At 36.8% G+C, this 25,999-nt stretch overlaps 1 protein-coding gene across 1 annotated transcript in view; it reads right to left on the bottom strand.

Annotated features, from left to right (window-relative positions):
* Positions 1–5,892: 5,892 nt before the first annotated feature.
* PHTF2 (putative homeodomain transcription factor 2) overlaps positions 5,893–25,999 on the bottom strand; it is a 51,053-nt gene continuing 30,946 nt past the window's right edge. Inside the window, exons 9-18 of the mRNA XM_010193665.1 lie at positions 25,690–25,848; positions 22,225–22,443; positions 19,820–19,948; positions 18,420–18,692; positions 17,253–17,384; positions 15,520–15,606; positions 14,338–14,493; positions 10,834–10,929; positions 6,824–6,949; positions 5,893–6,029 (exon numbers count right to left, since the gene is read on the bottom strand). Of these exons, the coding sequence (XP_010191967.1) occupies positions 6,009–6,029; positions 6,824–6,949; positions 10,834–10,929; positions 14,338–14,493; positions 15,520–15,606; positions 17,253–17,384; positions 18,420–18,692; positions 19,820–19,948; positions 22,225–22,443; positions 25,690–25,848 (1,398 nt within the window). The 3' untranslated portion in view covers positions 5,893–6,008. The remainder of the gene's footprint in view (positions 6,030–6,823; positions 6,950–10,833; positions 10,930–14,337; positions 14,494–15,519; positions 15,607–17,252; positions 17,385–18,419; positions 18,693–19,819; positions 19,949–22,224; positions 22,444–25,689; positions 25,849–25,999) is intronic.

Below are 25,999 nucleotides of genomic sequence, written 5' to 3'. Positions count from 1 at the left end.
AAATCTCCGAATGTCCTGCACTCAGACTGCGGCAGCCCCTGTCAGAGGAGCGTGGTGTCTGGGCTGACACGCACAACTACATCCCAAAGGGTCTGGAAGTGTTCTCTCAAACCATAATTGTATTTGATATGGAGCATCATTGGGAACTAACAGTCCCGCAGTCTTGCTTGTTGGTCTTTGATGGTTTTCAACTCTTGGTTTACTTTGTATTCTTATACAATGAAAGTCTCCACATCTTTCAAGCACAGATCTGTGTATGCAAAGAAATCCTCTGTGGCTGAAATAGGCAATCTGTACTCATTGCCTCTTGTCTTTTCCATGTGGGTCTTTTGGAGAGACACTTCCTCTTCTTTGTAGCCACTCTTTAAGTACTGGAATACCATGATGAGGTCCCACTGAGCCTTCTCTTTTCCATGGAGAAAAGGCCAAAATCCTTCCCTCACAGGACAGGTTCAGATAGTGGCTTAACCATCTTCCTGGCCCTCCTTTGGACCCTCTCCAGTCTGTCCACTTCTAAGGTCAGCAGAATTTTGTAAAGTTCTTAATGATACCACAACCGCTATCTGAGCTATCTAATCTACATCATTTTCTGGTACTGCAGTGACAGCTACCAGTTGGGCAGAGCTGGGCTGGTACCTTGATGAGTAGAAGTCACAGCTGTTGCTAGAAGCAGCTGGTTCTGGAGAAAACAGCATCGTAGTTCTTGGTATATTCCCCAACTGCAAGCTCCAGGTGTTACATCTGCATTATCTGTATCTTCAACAGGGCATCAACCTTATCTTTAGTGAAACTAGATTCCTTTTATTTTTTTTTACAACTGAGTCTTAGAGGGTTTTTCAAGCATTAGTAATATATTTTGCCTTTTATTTCAAGAAAGGTTACTATCCTAGTTAAGAGAATTTGAAAGGAACAAAATCTAAAGGTAGTAGCAAAGCCTGTTACATTAGTCCCAGTAGTGCATCCTTCAGCTGTGCATTATGAAGCCAACACAAAGAGCATTTTGAGGAATACCATTATACTGTTGCATAGAGAAAAATGTTTGTGATTAGCATGTACTTGATATGCTTGGAAAATTAGTTCTTCTTCAGAGAGTTCCAGCAACAAGTGAAACATCTGTTGCTTCCTCCAAGTTATAACAATTATTTCACAATTATTCTTTTGCATACTTTGAATTTCTAATTTTTTATTTTTATCTGGAAAATCGGGATTTTTGGCGCAACTGAAACACACAATGTGTCCATGTGTGTAGGAAGCAAGAATAGGAAATCATTAGGCACTAAGTCACCTCAAGGCCAAAATTGTTGGCCATCTACATTATTTGCATTCACTGTATTAATCCCACTTCAATAGCTTCAATTGCTCAAATTTATTCCAAGGTTGATGCCAGTGATCACTATTGTGTGTAGCTACACAACAGGCTTTCTGCAGCCAAAAAGCCAGCTTCAGGTTTCTACCCCTTTTACCACAGTGCATTGCTTGTGCAGCTGTATTATGCCCATGGTATAAACACCATTGAAATAAATCATTATAAAAGAAAACCACAACTGGGTTGGAGAAGCAAACAGCATGGCAGCAAAAACATGCAGCTGCACTCAAGAGAGGAAGGAATTGCTGAAGCCAGCTCCACAAATGGTGAAAACACATCACAGAACAAATCAGCAAAAGCTGTGAACAGTCGGACTCCTTGACAGCACAGAAGTCAAAAGACCGAGCAGAGACGTTGTCCCATGGTACCATTCATGTTCGTAAGACTAGGTGTAGGCTTATCTCCTTATATTCAGTGCTGGTTATCTGCCTTCAAGAGCTGTTACTTTAAAAGGCAATGACCAAAGGAGGGGTAAGAACTGCAAGTTAAACATCGCACTTGGGTCTTCCTGCTGTGTTTGCCCAAAAACAGCCCAAGTGCCAGGTGCCACAGACTGCTACGGAAACAGGGCTCCAGTGGCAGCCTCCGGTTGTCATCGCAGTTACTTCTGCCATCCCACATAGGCCAGAAGAATAAATAATTTACCAAATACACTCAGAAGCAGTCTAACTTCATAGCATGGGTCTACAAAAGACTCGAACCAGGATGCCTTGCTGGAGGATCAGGGGTACAATGTCAGTGCCTCTCTCTCTGCAAATTGGAGATTTTTGGTACTATTTTTATCTGCTCTGCAAACACCACTTGTCTGGCCAGTAAAGGCCTGCTAGGAGCAGCTTTGACAGAGCTGTAAAACAACAGCCCAAAGATAACGTAGGAGACACGTGGCAAGCCTTGTCCCCATCACCTCTACTCCCTTGGAACACTGGGTACTCTTTAACCAGCTGCTGGGAGGATGCACATTACAGTGGCTGCTCTGCACAGAGCAGCTTTGCCAGGCAGGGAGAGAGCTCTGTGTTTATGGATGGGTTTTAGAGCTTGGTGGCATCAGGACTTTACATCTAGCAGCAGCATTGCCCTAAGGGATTTTCAATGTAACAGGCGAAGAACGAAAGCAACGTTACTCCTAAGACTCCCTGCAAACAACAGGAGTAATGTTTCCCCATGAGCAGGTGAAGTTTAGGGCTGATGTTTTGCAGCCTTCAAGTTACTCATTTTAGTAATAAAGCAGCAGATCTCCTCAGGTAATCCTGCAAGTTATTCTGGTGCTCTTACTCTGCCTGCCCTTCCCTGCCGAGTCCCAAGCTGTACAAGGTGGGTGGCTGCAGCGCTGCTGCTCGGTGGAGACCATCTGAGCACTAGCACAGGACTAAAGAATTTGCTTTTGGACGTCTAATTTTTCTAAGAGCAAACCAATAAAATTTAAAAAGAAAAAAAAGTCTTCCTTTCCAGTGGCAGCTGAGCTAATTACACAGCTGTGAACACTGAAGGCTTCATTTCGAACAAAACAGCAAAGAAGGATTAATCTGCCCTAATTTAGGTAGCTAAAAGTTTCACATCTGATTCTAAATTTTCCTATTTCCCCTTTACACTCATGAGAGAAATATGCCAGAGGATCACTAAAATTAGTGTCAAAGATCAACTGAATTAATCCCCCTCTGAAGATAAATGTGTTTCCAGTGCCTGCAAAGGAAGCCTTGGGTCAATTCAGTGTCTTAACTTTTAGACATCTGAAGCTCAGGTCACTGAACCCCATGCAAAGTGTATGGCCACGGCCATAGGTGTACGGTGAGCGAGGCATGCAGAGCCTTTGGAGAGTGACCTTTCACCAGGGTCAAACCCTTAGCCCTGGGCTGGTTGAGTTGTCTTTGATCCCAACCAGCACTATTGTAGAGATGGTTTAATGAAATATGAGAGTGCTCCTTGATATGCCAAAGTTAAACAACTACTTCACCAAAACTCAGGTTTTTGAACGCCAGATCCTTTTCCTCAAGGCTGCTTTCCAGCACATCATGTCCCAGCCTGTATCGGTAACGAGGATTGTCCCGACCCAGGTGCAGGACCCTGCACTTGGCCTTGTTGAAGGCCAGTATGTTGATGCCCAGTAGGCTTAACAAAATTAAACTACTTTGCCTAACTAAAAGTGTCTGAAAGTTTGTGTTCTTGCAATAAAGTGCAATTTTGACAACCATCATTTGCATTCCACATGCAGGACCCCTCTCCCAAATATGTTTCAGTTTAAATAGAATATATGGATTTAAATCAAAACAGGCAGACTCAGAAGTATGTTGGACGTAACTAAAAGATACAGATGACAGCATTGGTTTTTTTCTTTTTCACCATCAACCATAGAAAGCTTTATTCCAAGCCTGATCACACTTCCAGTTACAAAACATGTGGCAAAAAATAACAGTTAACACGCAAGATCTGCCATATTTCTACTTGCCTCTATTCTCATGCTGGATTTTCCATATTGAGGGATGGAAAATAAACCTCTCCCAATTTTAACATAATGAATATACCTAATGGTAGCAAATAAAGGTTTTTATTATTTTTAATTCAATTTCACAAATCTTTTAATCTCCCCAAGCCACCATTTGTTAGTGCAACAATCCAGCACAGTGCTAGTTGCTGAGGTATACATGGTTAAACTAATTTTGCCTTCAACCGAAACCGCAATGTTTTCTCTCCCTCGCTTTTTTAAGGTAATGAAAGCCATATATTCACCATTTTACATGTCTAAAAATAATTCCATTCTAAAGTAAAGAACGGGTTTGTGATAGTGACAGGCTGTAAAAAGCAATAGCCTTATCTTTTATCACCCATAGAACTCCTGCTGTATTTTTTTTTCTTAAAATATATTTTGTGCAAAATTAAGTTCTGTGTAGGTCTGTACCATAATTTGGAAAAAACTGCGTATAAAATGTATTTAATTTTTAAAAACAATCCCAACATCAAACAACAGAGAAAGAAGAAACAGATCAGATGCAGCTGAAGTTTTCACATGAGAAACTAAATACAGTATGTTCTTAAAGCTCCTGTAATACATTCTTTCAAAAACCAGAATGCACTTTGGTCATTATTAAACTTTAGTACAGAGGCAAATAAAATACAAAATGCTTGTTTGTGTTGCTTTATATATAAAAATATTTTATACCACATAAGTTTAAGATACATTAGTTCAAATCTTGCAAGATTCTGAAGATTAGCAAAGACAGTGCAACGTTCAGACTCTTGTCACCTCAATATTTGTAATTTTTCAACATGAAGCCACTAGAAATGTAAGAACATTTGTGCCTGGTGATATTAATCCTCCCAAAATAATTTGTAGATGGAAAGATTGTTCCAAGTAACTTAATTCTACAATTGTAAGACTGAAGAACCATAAGTCAATATGACTGGTCCATATGGGAGGCAGCAACCAAAGGCAGAGGGAGAGGTGGGAAACCCACGGTGGGAAGCCCCAGGCAGGAAAGTGCCAGGGCATGACCCCAGTGGGAGGAACGGGAGGAAAGGAGGCGATCTGAAGACACAAATCTGCCAAATACCAGGCTTCATGAGCTCTGCTGCTCATCAGAGGAACTTGTTTTCTGTGTTTACCTGTTCTTAAACTTCAATGTGGTATGAATGGCATATACTATAGTGTACAAGAGGAGAGCATCTCTCTGTCTTATGCTCAGTCGTTCATTCCTTTCACCAGTAAATCTTTCGCTTGGTTAAATATTCAACTTCAACATATAATATATACTGCTCCATAGTTCACCATAATATATTCCAATTAATATACATTTATATGTATATATATAAAGTTTCTCATTAAAAGTAACAATAAAAAGTGCACATATTGAGCATGCACAGTCAGAGCTGCGCAGAACAGCCCAGTATTTCAAATAAATACAATATTTAATTTTTATCAAAATATCATACAGCATGGTAACAATTTACAATTATTGCTCTAATAAAAGTGTTATCAAAGAGCACTTGTTGACTTGTTGTATAATACCTTATTAATATCCCAGGATATTTAAACTGCAGCCTATATGAGTTTAGATCCCGGAATTCCTCAAAATATTGAAAACTCCCACTTGCTTCTAATAGTAATGTAATTTTTTCCACTACCTGTCATACTGTATTGTCAGTATTTTATTTCTTGTATATGTCTCACTTTTCTATTGCAACCAAACATCTAGTGATGTTATGTTGTCCTCATGAATGATAGGTGCAACTAAGCAATTTTACCACACTATCAGAAATCAAATTACTTCCATTTAACGTTACTGTAACTAGAAACATTCAGCATTGGCTTCAGCTTTAACAACAGATATAGTAATTTAGTGTAACCAGTCCCCAGGATTTCAAGTTCTCAGACACACAGTTTTTGATCGTTCCCAAATCTGACCTTTTCCAAAACTTAATAAGTTTGAAAATAAAATATAAATGTCAACTAAAATGAACATAAAACAGTGAGAACATGAAATAAATACAAAGATTGCACGAGAGAGTCAGATGTAAACACTTCAATTTTTCAAACAATATCCTTGAAGAGGTTGTAGCATCTGAAGTACAGATTCAGTGGCTGCTTTGAGGCAGTTTTGTCAATGAGCTTTTCTATAACACTGTGTTATCTCATCCTCTTTATATATTGTCAAGATTTGATCTTCCAGAGCTGTAAAATTAGAGCAGTAAATCAACATTATTTCTCATTTCTTTCTTCTGTTTACTTGAACTGCAATACCACCACATTTTTTTCTTTTTGCATTCATTTCATAGTCTGTGATACACAAAATAAATTTTACATTTGTTTACTTCTAATAGGCAAAAAATAGGTAGACATGTAGACTCAATGACCAATTAAAGGCTTTGTACTACAAGCTTGTGCAAACTAACACGCCTCATAACCTGAATCTTGCAATTGTTTCCAGAGTTTGTAGTTCAGAGGGGGGCAGAGAGAGAACAGGACCTAAGAAGATAGTCCTTCAGCTGTGACTAAACGACAGTGTAAGATTGGTCATGGTAATTCTGTATCTACCACAATACTTTACTGCAGTGCAAGACAAGGGTAGATTGCATCTTTCTGCACCCCTTGAAGAGCTACAAAGTCAACAATGAGGAATTCAAGAGAGAAATCAGAACTGGGATAAGAAGAAGAGTTAAATGAAGTCTTGTACTTATGTGTACAAATGTCTCTGTATTTATGCCTAAGAATTCTTGGTAATTGTGTGTCCTAAATGAAGTTAGAGAGCCACAGATATGCAAAAAAAAAAAATTTAAAAGGGCTGTGTAGAGCAGTAGTTGACAAATATATCACTATTCTTCTGACACAGCTTAAATTTTATAACCATTTTCAAACAATAAATCTTCTAGTTAATACAGTTAAGAATTCATTAGGCTACAATTGATCCATCTATCATAACATTCTGAACACCATGGTGAAAAGAAGGATACTTATCCATTAGTTACCTTTAGATTAAACCCAAGCAGGTCACTGATGACACCAGAAACAGCTGACAGGATGACAACCTGGGTGATGTTATAAAGCAGTGGATTCATTGTAAGCCCATATAACCTGAAGGGGCTGTCCAGTTCCTAGCAATGCAAAACAATGACATGGTTAAAAAGCAAAAATTACACAAAGGGGTTTTTGTTCACACATGTATTGAGAGATATTTGATAGTTTGAGAAGTCTTCAAGTCACAGTGGAGTAACATTCTCCTATTCTTCTGCATATAAAAACAATATGCAAGAAAATACCCATCACATTAACTGACTATTGACTGATAGTGTCTAAATAACCGTTCAAAAAACTGGAGGTTACCCATCTAGAGCATCTACTGATATGCTCATGGAGCCAGGAAGAGGGAGAGAGTTTTCCTGGCACCAAGGTGCCATCATTTTAGAATTCCTTACAATTTTCCAGAAATCATCTTCAGTGTTAAAAGAGCTGACAGACAATGGAACCACAAAAACAAGAAAAGAAAGATTTTCCACAGGGACAGAAGGCTACCTCACTACTATGACAAATTAACAAAAAGTTTTCCCAATGCAATTCCCCTCCTTTTCCATTAATTTTGAGAATAATTACTGATGAACATAGAAGAAAAGGAAGAAAAAGGGGGAAAATACTAATAACCATTTAACTGTTAATATTTTACTTTTTTTTTATTGGAAGGATCAAAAAATTAACCAAAATTAATCTGCAACCAAGCTTGAACAAAGAGGTTCTTTCACCAATTTTCAATTATCGGTGTGTGAATAAAGTCACCCAAACTTTTCTGGCCTAGAAATATGTCAAATAAAGGAAGAAAAAATAGCTTTAAAATATAAGAGTGGATTATATAATGTATAACAATAAAGTATAAGCTTTAGTAATTTATATTTTCTAGCTTTAAACTGATTTTCATCCCTCTCCTGCATTATGTCCTAGGCATTGAATGAGGCCTTATAAACCCTTTTTAATAAGAAATTTCAGAACTCCGACTCTTCTTTCAAAAGAGGTGAAATAATGAACAACCTTTTCATTTAGATGTAATGTGGTATAAAACTGCTTCAAATACAAAAGCTATAAAAGACATGATTCAGAGAACAGCAGAGAAATTCTTTCAGGAGAAAGTTTTTAGATTTTGGATTCATCTCACTGATTTTGGGAGCAAGAAAACAGTAAGAATATTCAACATAATATAGTAATTCAGTAAAAGCTTAAGGATCAAAAACATCCAAAATCAAATAATAAAAACCCCCTCCATTTAGCTACTGAACAGAAAGTAAGTAATTGCGTTGATCACTAACTACCAAGAATTCATTTAAAGCTCATACTAGGTGGCTTGGAAAGCCCATCTTGCTTTTGGGCACATTTTTACAATAACTAAGTGATGGTCTGGGTCTGGGATTTGTGTCACAAAAGCCAAATCCTCTGTTGGAAAGGCTGTGTCAATTGACACAGTTCTGGAAAGAGTAAAACATGAACGTTTTTTGGAAAACACTGAGAAAAGCATGAAAAAGATTGAAGTGAATCAGATCAAGGGCTGATTGGCATCCTGCTGTCAAGAGCAGCTATTTCTCACCCTACCTACATTCTCACAACACACAAACATTTCAACTCATGAGACACCCTGAATCTGCTGTGCTTTGTCCAGTCTACCTGTCCTGTCTCTTCCTGAATCCAGATAACTGCATCCATTCTTTGACTTTGCACAACTCTGCTACCTGATGTACAGAATACTTCATAGCCTCACAGAATGGTTTGGGTTGGAAAGGACCTCAAAGCTCACCCAGTCCAACCTCCATGAACACTTCCAGAGAGAGGGCATCCACAACTTTCCTGGGCAACCTGTGCCAGCATCTCACCACCCTCATGGTAAAGAATTTCTTCCTAATATCCAGTCTAAATCTACCCTCTTCCAGTTTAAAGCCATTCCCCTGCCCCTCCGTCCTATTGCTACACGACCTTGAAAACAGTTCTTCTCCAGCTTTCCTGTAGGCCCCCTTCAGGAACTGGAAGGCTGCTATAAAGTCTACCCAGAGCCTTCTCCTCTCCAGACTGAACAGTCCCAACTCTCTCAGCCAGTCCCCATAGGGAAGGTGCTCCAACTCTCCTTTCTTTTGCCCCAAAACCAGGTCCTAAAAGCTTTTGACACTTATTCTTATACCAAGAGATCCAGTCAATAACTGACTTAGCCAGGCTCTCCCTGTCACTGTATCATAACTCTCAACTTCAGTTGTTGCTTTGTCAGCTCTGAGCCCTTGCAGACTCCATTGGTCTTCTCATGGAAAGCGCTGTTTACTTTTTTTGAGATGAGGGGACCACACACACTGGTAAAGGTGTGCCGATGGGGAGAATTACTCAGCTGACTAGAAGAAATACTCCATCATCTCAGCTCCTAGCTGGCTAGATTAAAGAGTTTAAGCTCCATTTAAAGAAGCATGCCTTGGTGCACAGGAATTGACAGGGTAAGTGACCACAATTCATTGTGTGGTAGAATGAGGTACCAACGTCTTAAACCACCACTGTAGGCAAAAAAAAACCCAATTGTGTCTCTTAATAGGCCTGAACTTTCCTGACTGCAGAGGAAAGGTATAGAGGCACCAAAACCAATGGTTCAGGTTTACTGCATGATAATCGGGCCATTCCGTCTGCTCATGGTGATTTCTGCACATGGAATCAGTATCACGGTGCTACAGTTGAACACAGTGGGAGGGGTGTGCCATTCAAGGAAATTTATCTGAGGAGGGGAAAATACTTTTGCATTTGCCAGTCATTCCTGGGAAACTGTTTACATGACCACTCTATCTCGGACTAGATGAAGAAGTTGATTCCCTGAAGGAGAAATCAAAATACTGTTACCTTACCTCTGACCCCAAGAATAACAAATCAGCAGCATCTCTTTAAGAACTTTACCATAACAGCAGAACATTATATCAATCCAAATACTGAAAGCTGAAGCTAGACAAATTTAATTTAAAAATAGTTTACACAACAGATTAAGCACTGAAACACCATGTCGAGGGAAGTGGGGAGGCAAGTAATGAATTTGGCTTTTGTAGTGTCAGGACTGGCTTCTTTGAAAGCTCACTTTAGTCAATTATGTTATATACTGTAAACTTGAGTGTAAAAAAAACATAAGGAATACTAGATTTTATTTATTAATAACAGTCAAATCTAATATAATAACAAAAAAAGTTTTTCAAGTGCTAAATTTATCCCTTTTATTTGGCATTCAGGTAACCCTTAAGGAAGTTTTGGATCAGGGAACTGTTTAGTCTGAAGGAGAACAAGACATTTCTGGAGCAAGAAATAAGATCCCAGACAACTGAAAAAACAAACCGGCTTGCTTCCCAAATTATGACAGCTCTGTGAGTTTGAAAGAACAGAAGAACTAAGCAGAGGCAATTTAGGATCAAAAGTGTCTTCCTGAGAACCTCAACCACTGCTTTGTTAAAAATAACAACAAAAAGTTTAAAATAGCCCTAAGCACGTCCACACTCTAGCTCCAGATGAGTGAAATTAAGATTAATTTTCTTCTGCAGAATTTTAGAAATGAGAAGTAGTAACTTAAACTAGTTTAATTTGAATCGCTAACCACTGACAGTTTTTAAGAGGAATTATTTTTGTGGAAGAATACAAATCCTCCAGCAGCTTATTACTACAAACTGATATCAACACTCAAAACTGACAATGAAATTGTATCATTTGATTCCCAAGGGTTCATCATCCTGTCCATCCCAAAGTACCTTCTGTCACTTTGCTCATATACTGCTAAAGAATAACACTTACTGTAGGTAATAATAACTTGTAGTCTACAAAGACAGCAACATAACAGACTGCAGTGTATGAACCAGTAGTGTGAAAGAGTTAGAGTGGATTTAAACCAAACCCTACTGCACTACCCGCAGGAGTAACGCAAGTGACTCATTAAGCAATCTATTCTGCTGCTTAGTTATACATAACATGGTAATACTATTTTAATTCTTACCTTCAACAACTTAGTAGCAAGCTTTAAAACATTGTTCACTAGTGTCAGTTCCTCCTTCTTATTAGGCTTTTTCTCCATTTTCAAGTACAAGTTTATCTGATTTAAATAAAATACGAGCATCACCACTTAAGTCATAATTTAAAGGAATTCATTTGGAAATATTTAATAATGAAATGAAGTGATTACTCAGCAGTCATATGGCAGCAATGACATTTCTGCAAGCAAGCAAGCTTTTTGCTTCCTTTAATATTTAAGAACAAATAGTGGCTCAGTATCATAGAAAAATATAATGTTTTATAATATAACAAACCAGATTTGACGCTATTTGATGCTATTGACGCTATTCGACACTACTATGGCAACAACTTTAAAGTTTAGTGTAATCTACAAATCTGCACCATATATGCAAGGTTTGCATAATTTCTTTTTCCTCCTTCAGTAATTGCCTGTGGTTTGTCAATTCATTTCCAGAAGGTTTTTATACTGGTATGCAGACCTCACAAGGTTTAACATCCCCAAAAGTTATTGAATATACTGAAATGCTAAAACATAATTCTGCTCAAGTGTAATTTCTTTCAGAAGATTTTAGTACAATTGAGAACTTCATGAGCACCTTAAGTGTGGAAAATCAATCTTTCCAGTGCCTTGAAATATTTGAAAAACAATTAAATTCTTCCTTGCTGTAGAAGTAACTCAAATTGATAATTTCATCACTTCAGTAATTCAGACTTTCTTAGGTTATTGTTTCTGGAAAAGTTTAGTTAAGAGCACAAACTAGCTCTTTTTTGGCCTTCTAGCTATTCTGAAACATCAGGTTTCATGTTCAAATGACCCATCTTTCATATTCTAGACCATCCAAGGTTAAGTTTTTCTTTTTTATTGTATAACAAAAGCCAATCAAAGGAAAATATCTTGGAAAGCCATGAACTTTTGATTTTAGAATGATGATCTTCATCAAAATAAGAAATGAACAATTTAGCAACATGCTGAAGTAGTCCTTCAGATGACAGACTCCTACCAAAGTTGGAGAAAGGAAGTGATGCTATACGATGCTATGATTTATTTAATCACCTTGTTGTAAGGTGGTTATTGAAATAAGGACCACAGGCATCTAAACAAAGTAAATGATTATTACCAGATCTCCCTAAAAAGGTCCCTGTAAGTTTCTTATACAAGTTAAAAATAAAAAACTATGCCTAATATATTCCAAGGCACATTAACCTCCTTAACTATCAGTTTCCTTTTAAAGTAAATTATGCGTCTAGAGGCAAAGAGATTCCAGTCCTTAAATATAAAATTACTGATTTCAAGTGCTTATAAACAGGAATAAATTAAGAATAAATGCTCTACTAAGTAACTCTGAAAAAAAGGCAGGTATTGAACCTAGGAAGGTTCAAATCTCTTTTAACCATTACTATGATCTCATTAATATATTAAAAAAAAAAATCAACATCCAATAACAAACTTTGAATCAGGAAGAGTTTGAATGTGTATACACACAGCCATCTACCATACTTATTCTGGGCCTTGAAACTAGCAAGATGATGACTTTGATCAGACCATACTTAGTATTTCACTCAACAAAGAACCACTGAGACACTTAATTTACAAGACCAACTAAAAACACTTTCAGAAGGGCTTGAAAAATTACAAGCAAACAGCACACATTCCTTGATGTAAAATGATTGGTCATTTAGTTCCCCATCATGACTCCTAATCATGAAATTTATAGGTTGAACACAGCACACAGAAGTCACTAGAACTTTTCTGGCAGAAAGGAGAAATTGCAATTTCATCTTATCCATGAAGCATTTTAATTAAATCTGGGGGTTGAGGCTTGTTTGCCCCTTTGGATTTTATTTTCTTGTTGTAATTCTCTTTTTTGTTTGTTCAAAAGCTTTATTTTTCTCTCAGTAAGCCTAGTAACATTAGTGTGCGATTTTCAAGGACACCAGCTCAGCTGTGGTTTTTTAGATCAAGTGAGTGTCAGACAATTGTTTGGGCTTGACCTCCCATGAAGGACCAAAATGTCAGACTTCCATGAGCCTGTCTCAAGAACTCTGCAAATATGCTGTGGTATCCAGCTAGAATGTGAAAACAGCCCAAAATGAGTTCTACCCAGGGTGACGTGTATCCTTTTTATTTTCTGAGAAACAATTGTGAATTCTATTTTGGGTTTTGTTTCATAAAGCTCTCAGGCATTTTTGAGGGAAATGACTTGTAACAGGGTAAGCTGGACTGAATACAAAGCTAAGTGTCTAATGACACACCACTTTGATTTTTTTATTTTATTTTATTTTAGTTCTGGGGACATAGAGAGAGCGCTTCTTTCAGTCCATGCTGGCTTAAAATGTTCAAACACTCTCATGAAAAGCATAGTATAGAAACCTTTGAAAGCAAATCAAAGCCTTTGCATTCTTCATTCCTCTGTCTCATGTTGCTCTCTGCATTTTCTCCCCAATTCTTATCCCTCCTTTTCCATTCCAGGAACAGAGGACAAACTTCACTGGGCCATTAGGCTGTTTGTATGCTGAGGATCAACAAAACAATGCAGAGCCCTCCGAGCTCACAACCGGTGCAAAACACAGCATTCAGGACAAGGTAAACAGGCAGTCTGTCTTAGTGTCCAGCCTCATCGCCTTAGTAAAGACAGAATTAATTATCATTGAGCAAAATATGTGAGCAGTCATTTATACCATCTGTCATAAACCTCATACCCTGACTTTGGGAGACCCAGTTTGGAAGATTTTATTCTCCAACTTGAACACACTTCTTGTAGAAAACCTGTGAAGAATTTTTGAACTGCCTCTTTACCTTGTCCTCAATGCTGTGTTTTGCACCAGTGTGGAACCTCTTCGAGCAGAAAGGGATTGCTTCTTACCTAACACTGCTGAACACGCTTAGCTTGGAAAACTATCAGCAGTGCCAGGCAGAGCAGAGAGGGAAGTCTGCAGTACAAACACCAACTAGAACATTCCTGAGAAGAAAAGTACGTAGACCCAAAGCCAAACTTGACAGATGACTGAAAGAAAAAGTTTCCAAGGAGTCTAGAGGAGACCATATGTAATTCACACAACCTAGCAGTCAAAATTATTGCACTGGAAACAGGGACCCACTTTGCAGAGTTTAAGTTTGTTTTCAAACCTTTTACTCTCCCATCTGATGCTTTGAGAGTTCAGGTTTCTTTTTCCTATTTAAAAGCTACTTTTTATGTTTGTGTTCTGCTAGATCTTGAATTATATCAAATTACATGTACTGACATCTCTAAGCCAGCTCACTTAAAGAGAAATTGGGATATGGCCATCTCAATGCTCCATAAAACTTTTAAACAAAGTCACATAACTTCTCACACAAACTGAACTTCAGGTTGTAAAGTGTCCTTTCACTACACCATAATTAATTCCCAGGCCCAGATTGTCTTAATACATCTAAAATGCATGCCTGAGATCTACCAGATGAATTACTTGTTTAGATCTAAAAATATAGCTCTATACAAATTCTTACCTGCTCAGTAAGTAATATTGAGGTATTGCTGTACTTTTTACTGGTTTCAGATCCAAGAGTAACAAATCTTAAGAGAAAAAGAGTTAGTGAAATGCACCAAATGATGAGTTCCCAATTGTAGTGACAATCAAGGAAGATCTCATGCATATGAAGCAGCTGAAACAAAAGAGAGAAAAAAAATCAAGATTTAATTCAAAATAATAATTACGTTACAGCCTAAGAATATAATTACGTATCTCTCCAATTTCAAGAAAAATTTCCCAGTTATAAGTTTATGCATTGGTTTTAGGCATAAAAGATTTTTTTAATCATAATTTAAAAGCAATACAGTGTCAAAGATTAGGTTTGAGAAAAGATACATTCTGAAAGACTCAATCAAAATTTAGATGCTTTTTTTTCATACCTCTAAAACCAACAGGAAATAAAATATACACTCTAAGTCAATTTTAAACTCAAGTCCAAGCTTGCAAAGACACTATATGGGCTAAAAAACAAAATATACACTCAAATGTACTAAATTATATAGAAAATTGAATCCAAGCAGAGTTACTGCTGAATTATATACTTATTAAAATATTTATAGTTAGCTACCAGGAAAAAAAACTATAGAATAAAGTGGGGGGAAAAAATACAACCAGAAGACCTCCAGAAGCTTCTCTGTGTTCTGAAAAAGAAGCTCAAGGAAAAACCTTAAGCAGTAAAAATCATCTTTAAACATAGATTTGCTTACTTAAAGATATTCCACTAGAGGGCAGGCTAATACAGCCAACAATCTCGTTTCTCACAAAAATTATCGACTAAGGTCAATCTCAACTGACTTTGAAAGTGTTTGGATGCAAACAAACAAAAAAAAGTGTTCCAAAATCCACGTTGGAAAACAAAAGAGAACAAAGATTTTAATAATAATAATAATAATAACAACAACAACAACAACAACATCATCATCATCATCATCATCATGTTAGGAATTACACTGTCAATAAGTTTCTTTAGCACTCACAAAATAATATTCTAAAGTAGAATAAAAATAAAATAAAAATAAAAATCAAAGCTGTAACAGCTGTTACTAATTTTTTACTGTGGTCTTCTCACTTAATAGGAATCGCCATACAAAAGGCACTCAAAATTATTTTTAAAACTATTTAAGTCATGGCTGTTTCTATGCAAGTAAGATTTCCTCACCTGTGCACAACAGATAAACACGACTGAGATAGTCAGTAGGAAGGCAGATGAGACTATTACATCGACTGAGCGTTGAGGACCTCGTCGCTGAAAATAACGGATATCCATATATGTGAGTGAAAACCTGCTCCATCAACGTTGATATTCAGAATATCCAGTTAGATTCACATCTTGAACCTATGTTTCACCATGGCTCACAATTTGGCAATCTATGTTCCAAACGCCATATTAGGTCTTTATAATATCACTAGATTGGAATACCCCCAAAGGCATGTGAGATTAATTCAGGTGCAAGCATTTAAAGATAACTATGAGAAAATCAAATATTCACCACTTATTCAGTCAGCTCCTTCGTGATGTGAATTCAAATTACTACTGCAGGTACGCATGCTCTACTTCTATACCTAGCTGCTCATCTCCACTCCTCTCCTTGTGTTAGCACAGGCATTACAGAGCTGCCCAGTGAACCAAGTAAAGCAACAGATGGAGGTGAAAATTACTGGTTTTGACTGGTTTGGTTTTTTTTCAGTTGGGTCAGTTCCCTATGCACCTGCCTCCAACCACTGTCTGATTGCTTTTTTCTTAGTCACATACAAATGTATCTAGTACATAAGAAAAGGTGGAATATATAGACGTAGTTGTGAGAAAAGAATGCAAGACTCTCTCCACAACAATGCTACCATACGCAGTCTTTAAAGCATCAAAACTACATTCTATTGCCCAACTGATGTTATCCTCCTTTCCTCCCACCAAGCAACACATTACAGACTACAAGGAAAAAGAAAAAAGTCTCTCAAATGTAAAGTTTAACACAAACCCCTTTTTTACAACTTCTCCAACAGGTACTTCCATAACACAAGGCGTGTTGAAAACGAACCACCTCAATTCCTCTTAAAATGATGCACCTTTCAAATTTAAGATTGTGCCTGATATTAAAAGTTTTGCCTGTTTACAGTTCCTGCTTTCCACACTGCCCAGTCTCCACACCATAACTTCTTTATGTTTTCATAATCCTTTACCTACTTCTAAAAGCTATTGATAGCAGATTGCATCAAACCTTTCTTAATTGCTGTTGGAAAGAAGCACAGATGCCGATAATGGGATTACCACCAACACAGAGAGATTGTCAGCTGCTGTTCACCATAAAACTGGTTCTATAGAAACCACACAGGGAAAAACCTAGCTTCATCTGAGCTGAATTACCTAATGCAGAAAGAAAAATGGAAAAAAAACTGGGAGGGGAGAGAACCTAACAAAAATTACCAACCCTGAGTTAGATAATACGGATTCTTTCACAAAGAATCACCAAAATGCTCTGGCTTGAAAAGATCATTAGAGAGATATAAGGAGATTACTCAAATACGAGCTGAACATACATAGAATGATCAGAATGTCTTACAGATAATACCTGGGCATAATTTCTACCTTCACCTACTACAAGTGGTCATTTTTACCCAATGTATTCACCTGAGAGACTTTTCTGCTATGATTAGTAAGACTCCAACTCTGAACACGTTCATACTTTACACCAAGGTGAAAAATAGACATTTACTTTCTCACAACCTGGCTGCCTGCAGACACTGTTGGCCCAGAGTCACTAAAATGAAGCGGATAGGGCACATGTGCACCAATAGGAGGGAAAATTCAGCCATCAATAGCATATGAGATTTTTATATATGCTATCATATATATATGATATTTATTTACGGCAGCAAGAATATACATTATTTTACCTTTAGATAGGACCTGAGAGAAAGCCACATTTTTATATTCTGTACTTTCTTCAAGCGGAAGTGAGGAACCTCCGATTTTCTTGCCCTTCTGGCAGACGTCAGATGACCAAAAAGTTTGGCAAAAAGTAGCCTCTGCAAAGAAGAAAAAAAACTAATTACTGTAATGTTAATTGATTTTCAAGGGCACCAAAAATAAAATGGAGAAAAGACTTAATACATCAAAGGAATGTACAATGTGTGAGTGTAAATTAACATTTGTTAAAACAGTGGAGAAAGAAGAGAGAGTAGCATGTTAGTAAAAAGAGGAGATACACTAAAAAACTTTAAAAGTCTTCATATTCTGAGGACAAACAAAATTCAGCTACACTTTGAGTTCCTTTCTTCAAATTTCAGACAACAGATCTGCCACATTCTTAAAATTTGGGAGAAAATCAAACCTGTCAATTATATGCACTAGAGTGCCTATACCACACAAGTTCCTTCCAACAGAAATGATTATTAGAAGCAGGTTAATTCTATTCTACTGCGTTAAATCACATATTTTGGCTATAATTTGAGAAAAGAAAGTATATAAATTTTTCTTTTGCAAACCAGTAATTATCTACACTACACAGCTATTTGTACTGATGCTTTCTTAAAAGTTTAATTGCAATAACAAGCAATAAATTAACAGGTGTATTACTTCAGGTAGCAGCTCTCACTGTTTCCAGTCAAGGGACTGATCTACCAGCAAAGCAGGCAGGGCTCTAGGCTAGGTCTGGACCGAACTGTTCTGAATTATACTGAAGATTCTGAATGAAACACACTGACAGAAAAAACTGGAAATTTCTAGTTCTTCTATTGAAACTCCTTCTCCTTGGGGACAACTGAGACAAACTGGGACATGACTATGCTGGGTTAATGCATTGAGCCATAAATCTGAAATAAAAGATTGAAAAGTTTTCCTCTGCAGGAAAAGAAGGTTTAGCTACCGAGACTGTACGGAGACTTCAGTCCATTGCAACTGAGTCATCTCCTAAACTGTAAGTCCTGTGAAATATTTGTCATCATTGATCTATGAATCATAGTGCACTGAAGAAGCAAGTTTAAAATATCCACAAAGTCAAAAAATGCAAACATTAAACCTTGTTTAGCTTTGGATGAAGCTGCTTGGTTTTCTGCTCGTACCTGTTTATATGTCCTCTCTGCTACACATAGCAGAAAAAAGAAAATCCACACTAGTGACACACGGACCACAAAACTTATAACAACCATGGAGAGAACCAGAATGTCTCCATTTGATCCAAACGCAGTCATACAAAGTTCACTGGCAGAATGCGTAGCTATTTGTTCCAAATCTTTCGCTTGGGACAGTCGAAAGACAAATGGCATTAAACCCAAGATTAAAGATATGACGTTTCCAAAAATCTGATAGCCGATTCCTGGTATATAGCTGTTCACCTAAAAATAAAAGAAAACAAGGTATCTTTTTAATTTTGGGGTCAGGTCGATAAATAAATTATTAATGTCTTACTATAAGAAAGAACACTTTATAACCTGGTAAGTTATATGAAACCTTCACCCAAGCATCTTCACAATTTACTATTAAGAAAAAGGAAGTCCTCAAGGAGCACTTAATGCAGGAACCAAATACAACAAATCATTAAAAAAACCCAATAACGTAACACTGCATTTAAAAGACTCCAGTGCGTATTCTTGTATTAAAAATTAATTCAACACTGAATTAGCAAAGTGCATCAATCAGACTGTGTTGCTAACATCTTGTCATTTGTTCCTATTACTGTTTTGCTGTTAGGTTTTATGTTTTTGAAAGGAATCAAAGTGTTCACAGTGCAGACAGGACTGGAGTTCTACTGTGCTGGCTATGGCTTTGTTAAGTTTACTTCTAGTGTGGATTGCACCCAAAAATGCTTTGTCCCCGAGTCAGGTACAGAGATCTGAACTAAGGTCATGAATATATTGCTTTTAAACAAGTGGGAGATGGTAAGTATTAACTTGTCAGAATTAGTGATAGATTTCTTAAGCTATGCTAAGATTTTATGGTCAACTCCATAAAATGTCTACGCTGATATATTAAAAAAAAAGTATGACACCAATTAAATGCTTTTCCAACTGTTTTGTGAAGAGAAGCACTAGGAAAAAGAAGGGAGGACTAATGAGACATTCCACTTTGATGCTTGTTTCCTAAAGAGGAGACCTTTCTTTTCCAATCTTGACTTCAGCATCCATATACCCAGGTCTGTATATTCATAACCCAACATATCAGTTGTTCATCAGAATCAAGGAGGTAAATAAGAATATTCACAGCACTTTGGAACAATAAAACAGAAGTTGGCTATGTTAGCAAGCACCTAACAATGCAAACAATTAATTGTCCCAACAATTAAGATTTGGTAGCTCTTTTATCTGTTAGTAAACAAGTACATCAGAGTGATGTAAGCCATGGAACAATAATGTCAATAACATACTTTAAAATAAAAAACCAAAACCAACATAAACCAAGTTTATTTGTGGTAGTGCTTAGACTTCTACATTCAGTATCTGCATCAAGTAAAAAGAATACTCACCCTGTTCATGATCATCCCACTGATTTCAAGCACAGACATATCTGCTTTCTTGCAGTCATTACCCTCCCATACAATTGCACTTATTTTTTCTAGTCCTGGATTCAAACTGTGGATCCAAGGCAAATGACTCTGGAGAAGACAAGGAATATATTCCATCAGAGAGAAAGAAATCTATTGTCATGTCAATGTCTTTGCCAGCAGTATGCTGACCAAAAAAAGCTTTCGTTTGACACAGATGTTGTTATACGGCATTTATTTCTACTATATGTTAACCACATTCCTCAGAATCATCCACTTTTCCAATAAAGAGCTGTAAGTACAGAGATATCTCCTTTCCCATACTTCATTTTCTAGTATTGTTGAGTATTGTGGTTGTGGAGTATTATTGGTATTAATGGTATTAACTGGCTTCTTTTTGGCTCAAACATATCAAAGAAGAGAGAGGTATGAAAAAGGTCTACCTATAAACCTAAATTTTGCCACATTTAATTGAATATTTTATTTTTCTTATTATTATTTTCCCCCTAACATTCTGAAAAGTATTCTTCTCAGGTTAAGCCTAAGGCAAACAATTTTTTTTTATTTGCTTTTAATGGTATTTGTATACTTCACAATCCTTGTGAAGGGCCCTCCTATGCTAACTGTACCTGGCAAGACTCAGAGAGAGCGGTAGGAGTCTACTCAATACACACTGCTCCAAAAGCCGAGCAATCCCAGCCTAATTTACTGAATGCACCTACTGCTAAGGCACCTTTACTCTAAAAGCAGAGCCAAGTGCAAACTGGATGGATCTGGAAAAATGCTGCGGCAACAAGTTCTGCTGCAGCCATTTCTTGACCTCCCTCAGCCCCATCTCACTCCTTTCCCATTCAGAAGATTAAAATTGCTCTCAACTCCGCCTGGTCATCCAGCACTATGTGCATCACACTACTGGAAGTAGGGGGTGGAGGGTGGTGGTGGGCCGGGAGTGATAGTACTTTTAAAATTTAATTTATCATTGATTAAAAGTAAAGCTTTTTATTTTATTACTTGCTTTATCAGAATTTATCAGAAATCTTTGTTTTCTAAGTACTCAACTGCCTCCCTTTTTTTCCATTGGGTGTAAAATCTTTATTTATGTTATTATAACAACGCAAATATGAATTGAAGGACTTTCTTAATGACTAATTTCCAAGGTCTCCCTCTAGAGGGAGCGTCAACACCAGGAGCTGAAACTCGAAAATTTACATCTACAATCAAACAGAAAAACACTCAACTGCAGAAAAACAAAGCCAGTGCATACACCGCAGTTCAACTTCCTATTGTAAGGCTTCCGTTTTAGTGTTCATATGGAATGTAAGCAAGTAGAACTAAATATAAATTAAAAAGCAAAACTTTATGAAATCCAAATTGCTATCTCTTTTGGGTTTTTTCTGGGGAGGGTTCTGGGGGGGGCGAGGTGGGTAGTTTTTTAAAAATCAACAAATACCTCATTTGCAGTCCTGGTTAGGAGTGAAAAGCCCGTCTTTTGGAATGCTTTTCCTTAGTTGGCAATAACACCATGTCTGGCATGGCATTCCTCAGCATTGATGATGCACCACCAACACACAGGACATGTTTATCCAGAAGAATGTTTCACATTCTCTCCACCTCTTTACTTAAATGGTTCAGATTAGCAATGCCATTAGCACGCAATTTAAAGATAAGGCTTGTACTACAAAAATAACTGGCATTGTAATATCTGAATGGATTTTATCAAATGAAGACTAACACTTGGTTATTAATGATCAAGCATTAACAATGGATTCTGTCCAACATTAACCCAAGGGAAGCTGCAACTAAAGTACTGCCCAAACACTAAAATTTTCAGAAATGACTGCCTGTATTTTGCTACAGAATAGCATTAAAGAAGGAAAATAACCCAAATGGAATTTAGACATATATATAATACACATGTAACATCATATATATACACATTTTAATCAACATTAGATACTATGTATTTTATCTCTTTGCTCTTTTATATATAGATTTATATATAAGCAAGCAGAAAGATGGCTGAAATGTGCTCACAAATAAGTAATTCCACTAGAGAATAAAAAACCAAACAAACAAAAAATCCACCAAAAAAAACCCCAAAACGAGAACCACTTACCACAGAGGAAACTTGAGTCAATCAGTATTTGCAGTCAGACACTCAAAATTCTGTAGGCTATTTCAGCATATTGTCATACCCTCTTAATCTGACAAATTTATGACTGAGTAGCAAAAATCAAATTTTCCTTATTTTAATTCTATCAAATCACTTTGGCTTTGTTACTTCCATTTAATATAGAGTTCCTTCTCCCAGGCCTTCTGACATATGATAAAGCTGATAATACTGAATGTGTGTGTAGTGTAAAAAATCCAAGTTGGTGGATACCAACCTGATGAAACGGGTCATCTCTGTATTCTTTCTTCACACACGGATTCACCTGAGGGCTCTCCACGTCTGTCTCGCTGGTGCAGGAGGAGTGGCACTCTGCACAGTGCAAGAGGTCCTCCCACAGCACATCTTCGGTTTCTGATTCTGGCCTCGCACTCTCAGAATCTTGTCTGGAGCTTGAACACCGAGAACTGCAGCTAGTACCTGATTTGGGGGTATCCTGAAATTAAAAAATGCACTGGAATTAATACAGCTTTTTTATTCTGCTTTGTTTCCGGACAGAACAGTTATTAAGCTCAAATGAGTGAATCAGTGGTTACCTGGTTTTTTATGTGTCAATCCGTTATCTTTCTCATCAGAAAGAACTACACATTTATTGAAGATGTGTCAAGAGGCTGCACATTTTTAGACATTGTACAAACAAGTAACAGTCTATGGTCCCTGCTTTGTTGGGGAGGGGAGTACATAAGGAAGAATCAAATCATATTAAGTGTTAAAAGGAAAGATCTATTTTACAGATCTTTAGAACTCATTAGACTTTAACAGCAATTATCAAGCCACAGACTCCAACTATGTCTCAAAGTTTAGATTTTATAATCTATAAATTTTAAAACACTATTAAAAACACTTTTTAAACTCTTAAAACACTTTACAGCTTCATTATTTTAGTGAAAATGTGGAGGACACAGGTGAGGCTTACAGCCATACACACAAAACTGAAATTGTAATACAGAAATATGACAGTGAGAAAAGCATCATTCACAAAGTATTTGAAATTAATTTGACATTTTCATTTTCTGTCTCTAGTTGTTTGAGCTGAAGCACTTTAGCTACTTACTAACTTCTCCATACAGTAAGAAATTCTCTCTCTAGAAAGGCCAAGGCCCTGGGGGAAGAAGGGACAAATATTTCTAGTCATACAAGACCTGAGGCATTCCAATAGGCTGTCAAGCAAGTGGTGTGGACACACTTTAACTAGTTTTAAAATAAAGCTTGAGATGTTCCAGAAGCACATTTCTAAATATAAGAGCCTGTAATAAAAGAAGATCTGACTCTCAAAGTCCCCTACAAATCGCATTCCCCCATTGTTACTCCTACCATACCTTCTCTCAGACAGAGTGAGCTTGTTTGAAGACAGTTACGCATCAGGTATAGAGAGGAAAAGTAATCAAGAGTGTACATAGCTAATGCTAGGTGTATATGTAATCTATATAGCCATACATAAAATTTTAATTATTTAAAACAAACCATACTTGAGATGTGAGCATGCCTTATTATGTTCAAATTTTACCTGTCTCATAGATAAAGAAAGAAAAATGCTATGTTTGGGACATTCAAATCTCCCCATGCAAACATATGAAACAATCATTGCTTTCAGATCAAGTATGCAGAGCTTTAAACTACTTTCTAGAGTAAGCAGAATCCATTTTCTGCAAGATTGCCAGGTACTCTTAGAAGCAGTACCATTCTACTCATCGCTATCCTTTGGCAATTTCTGTTCCTTCTAAACAGAAAATTTGTGGTTCTACTGGTTTCTCTTGAGAACACACACCATTTTTTACACTGAAAAAAATAATCAAGCAACGTTTCAGCAGGCCCACTGATTTAATACCATTTGTAATGCATTACGATGAGAAAAAATGTTCTTTGTTCTTCCTGAAAATCATGCTTAATGTATTTTATGTAAACAATTTTATAAAGAAATATTTAGAAAAAATTTGGTCTGAACTCTTTCTCTTTCTTTTACAAAGTGAGGGATAACCTCAACGCAGAAAGAGTCTGAAATTTTTTTTTCTTAAAAAAATGTATTATTTATAGAAAGCAGTCACTACTGGGTACCATTGAGTCCTGAAGTTAAATAAAGTAGGAACATTTAAAAAGCTTCCTCAAACAACAATTAAGTTGACAAGTAAACATGAAGATAAAAGAAAATGTAGGACAGAAGTTGAGAGTATATCCACTGACTACGCTAATTTATTTTTTCTTTAAATACAAAGAAAGCTTTCACAGATTTGAAAACTATTGTTTCATTTCCTTTGTAATCAGGCGGGGGAGGCGAGTTGGTGACAACAAAGAAAGGCTTCCTCCTTCATGCCATCAGTCAGACAAGTAAAGGGGAAAAGTGTCAAACATTACTGCCAAAGCTACACACAGATCAAATTTAGTCTCTTCAGTTTCTGAAGATATCTACACAGCCTTCCCTACCTCTGAAGCACTCCATGCAAGAGAAAATATATTTAAGCTGAAAAAAAAATAGTGTAATCATGCCTTTCTGCTTCTTGTCAAGCACTACCAGCTGCACAAGGATAGAGTCAAGAGACATCTTGTGTGCTATGAAACAGTTCCGAGTATCAACCTGCTCAGCTGTCCTAAACCAAACATGCATAAGGCATTAAACACTCCAATAATTAACCTTCTGCACCTTTTAAATAAAGTCTGTGAGCAATAAATGAAAGATTGGAAGAGAAGATTATCTAAGAATGCTTTTATGCAAAGCATTAACTTCAAGGCTTTGCAAATGTTATCAGAGAAAGCACTATCTGAACCCTTCTCAGGAGACATTTCTTATATCAAGTAGAAGGTGATGAGGTACTCATGAGTACTCATTGTACTCAGGAGGCTCTGCCTATTAAGCTCATATGTAACTGGACTTTTGTCAGAGCTGAAATTAGTCTCTACACTCTTTTCTCATAGTCCTAGTGAAAAAAATAGTAAAACAGCCTTTAAAAAAATATTCCATATATCTGTTTGCAAACCATTAGCAAAAAACCATAACTTACCTAAAATTATAAATAAATAAATAAATAAACAGTAACATATACTTTTCTTTTTCTGTGTCTGAGTTATTACTATTAATTACTCTGCTAATAAGGAATCTAAGAATTCACTTCTTCTAAGCTATGATGATATCGAGTGTCTTAAAAATTCCATATTTTTATGCATTAAAAATTTTATTGAGATTTCATGGCAATATTTTAAATTATTGTTTCAATAAACATGAAAACTCAGTGGTAGAGTCAATCACACTTCTCCACAAGGCAGCTAGTGAATCCAAAACACCATCTAAATGGAGAGAAACAGCAGCACTAGCATGATGAAAATCTGCGTATTGTCAATTACTACAGTTTCTGTAACAAATCAAGTGTCTAGAGGAGTTAACTGGCATCAAAAGACAGCAACAGAGTTGGCCATTACCTGATGCAAGATCTATAGAGTACATTTTAGGCTCCTTACAACAAATTAAAAAAGAATGAAGCTCAAACCCCCTAAATAAAACCCTCTTAATTTCAAAATGCTGTCATTAAAAAAAAAAATTAAATCCCTGTCCTCTGCTAGCATGACTTGCAATTAACAGACTCCTAAAATCCAATATAGATAAAAGAACGTTTGAGGAAAATATATCTATTCAGTAAGAAACCAAGAGGTTTTAACAGTTTACAGGAAAGAAGCAGTAAAAAATCCATACCTCCAGAGGATAATGTTTCTTATAATGGTGCGATTTCCTGTTTCGAAGTGTACAGTCACTAGAAGTGCGCTCTACATTGCGACGTAAAGAATATCCAACTTCAGGCCCTTCCTCACTAGAAACTTCATCTGATAAATTTGTCACAGTCCTGTGAGTATCCTAGTGCAAGAAATGCAGTATTAGAAAGACATACACTGATACTTTTTAGGTCTTGTGCTCAACTACTGAAATCAAATTTCTTTCTGCAACATTATCTATACTCATTTAAATCAGATATTAATGCTTTTCCAATTGCAAAAATTTAGTAGTA

Source organism: Mesitornis unicolor, unplaced genomic scaffold (genome assembly GCF_000695765.1).
Source record: "Mesitornis unicolor isolate BGI_N332 unplaced genomic scaffold, ASM69576v1 scaffold40941, whole genome shotgun sequence".
NCBI classification, from domain to species: domain Eukaryota; kingdom Metazoa; phylum Chordata; class Aves; order Mesitornithiformes; family Mesitornithidae; genus Mesitornis; species Mesitornis unicolor.
This window is presented reverse-complemented; position numbering and strand designations above follow the sequence as displayed.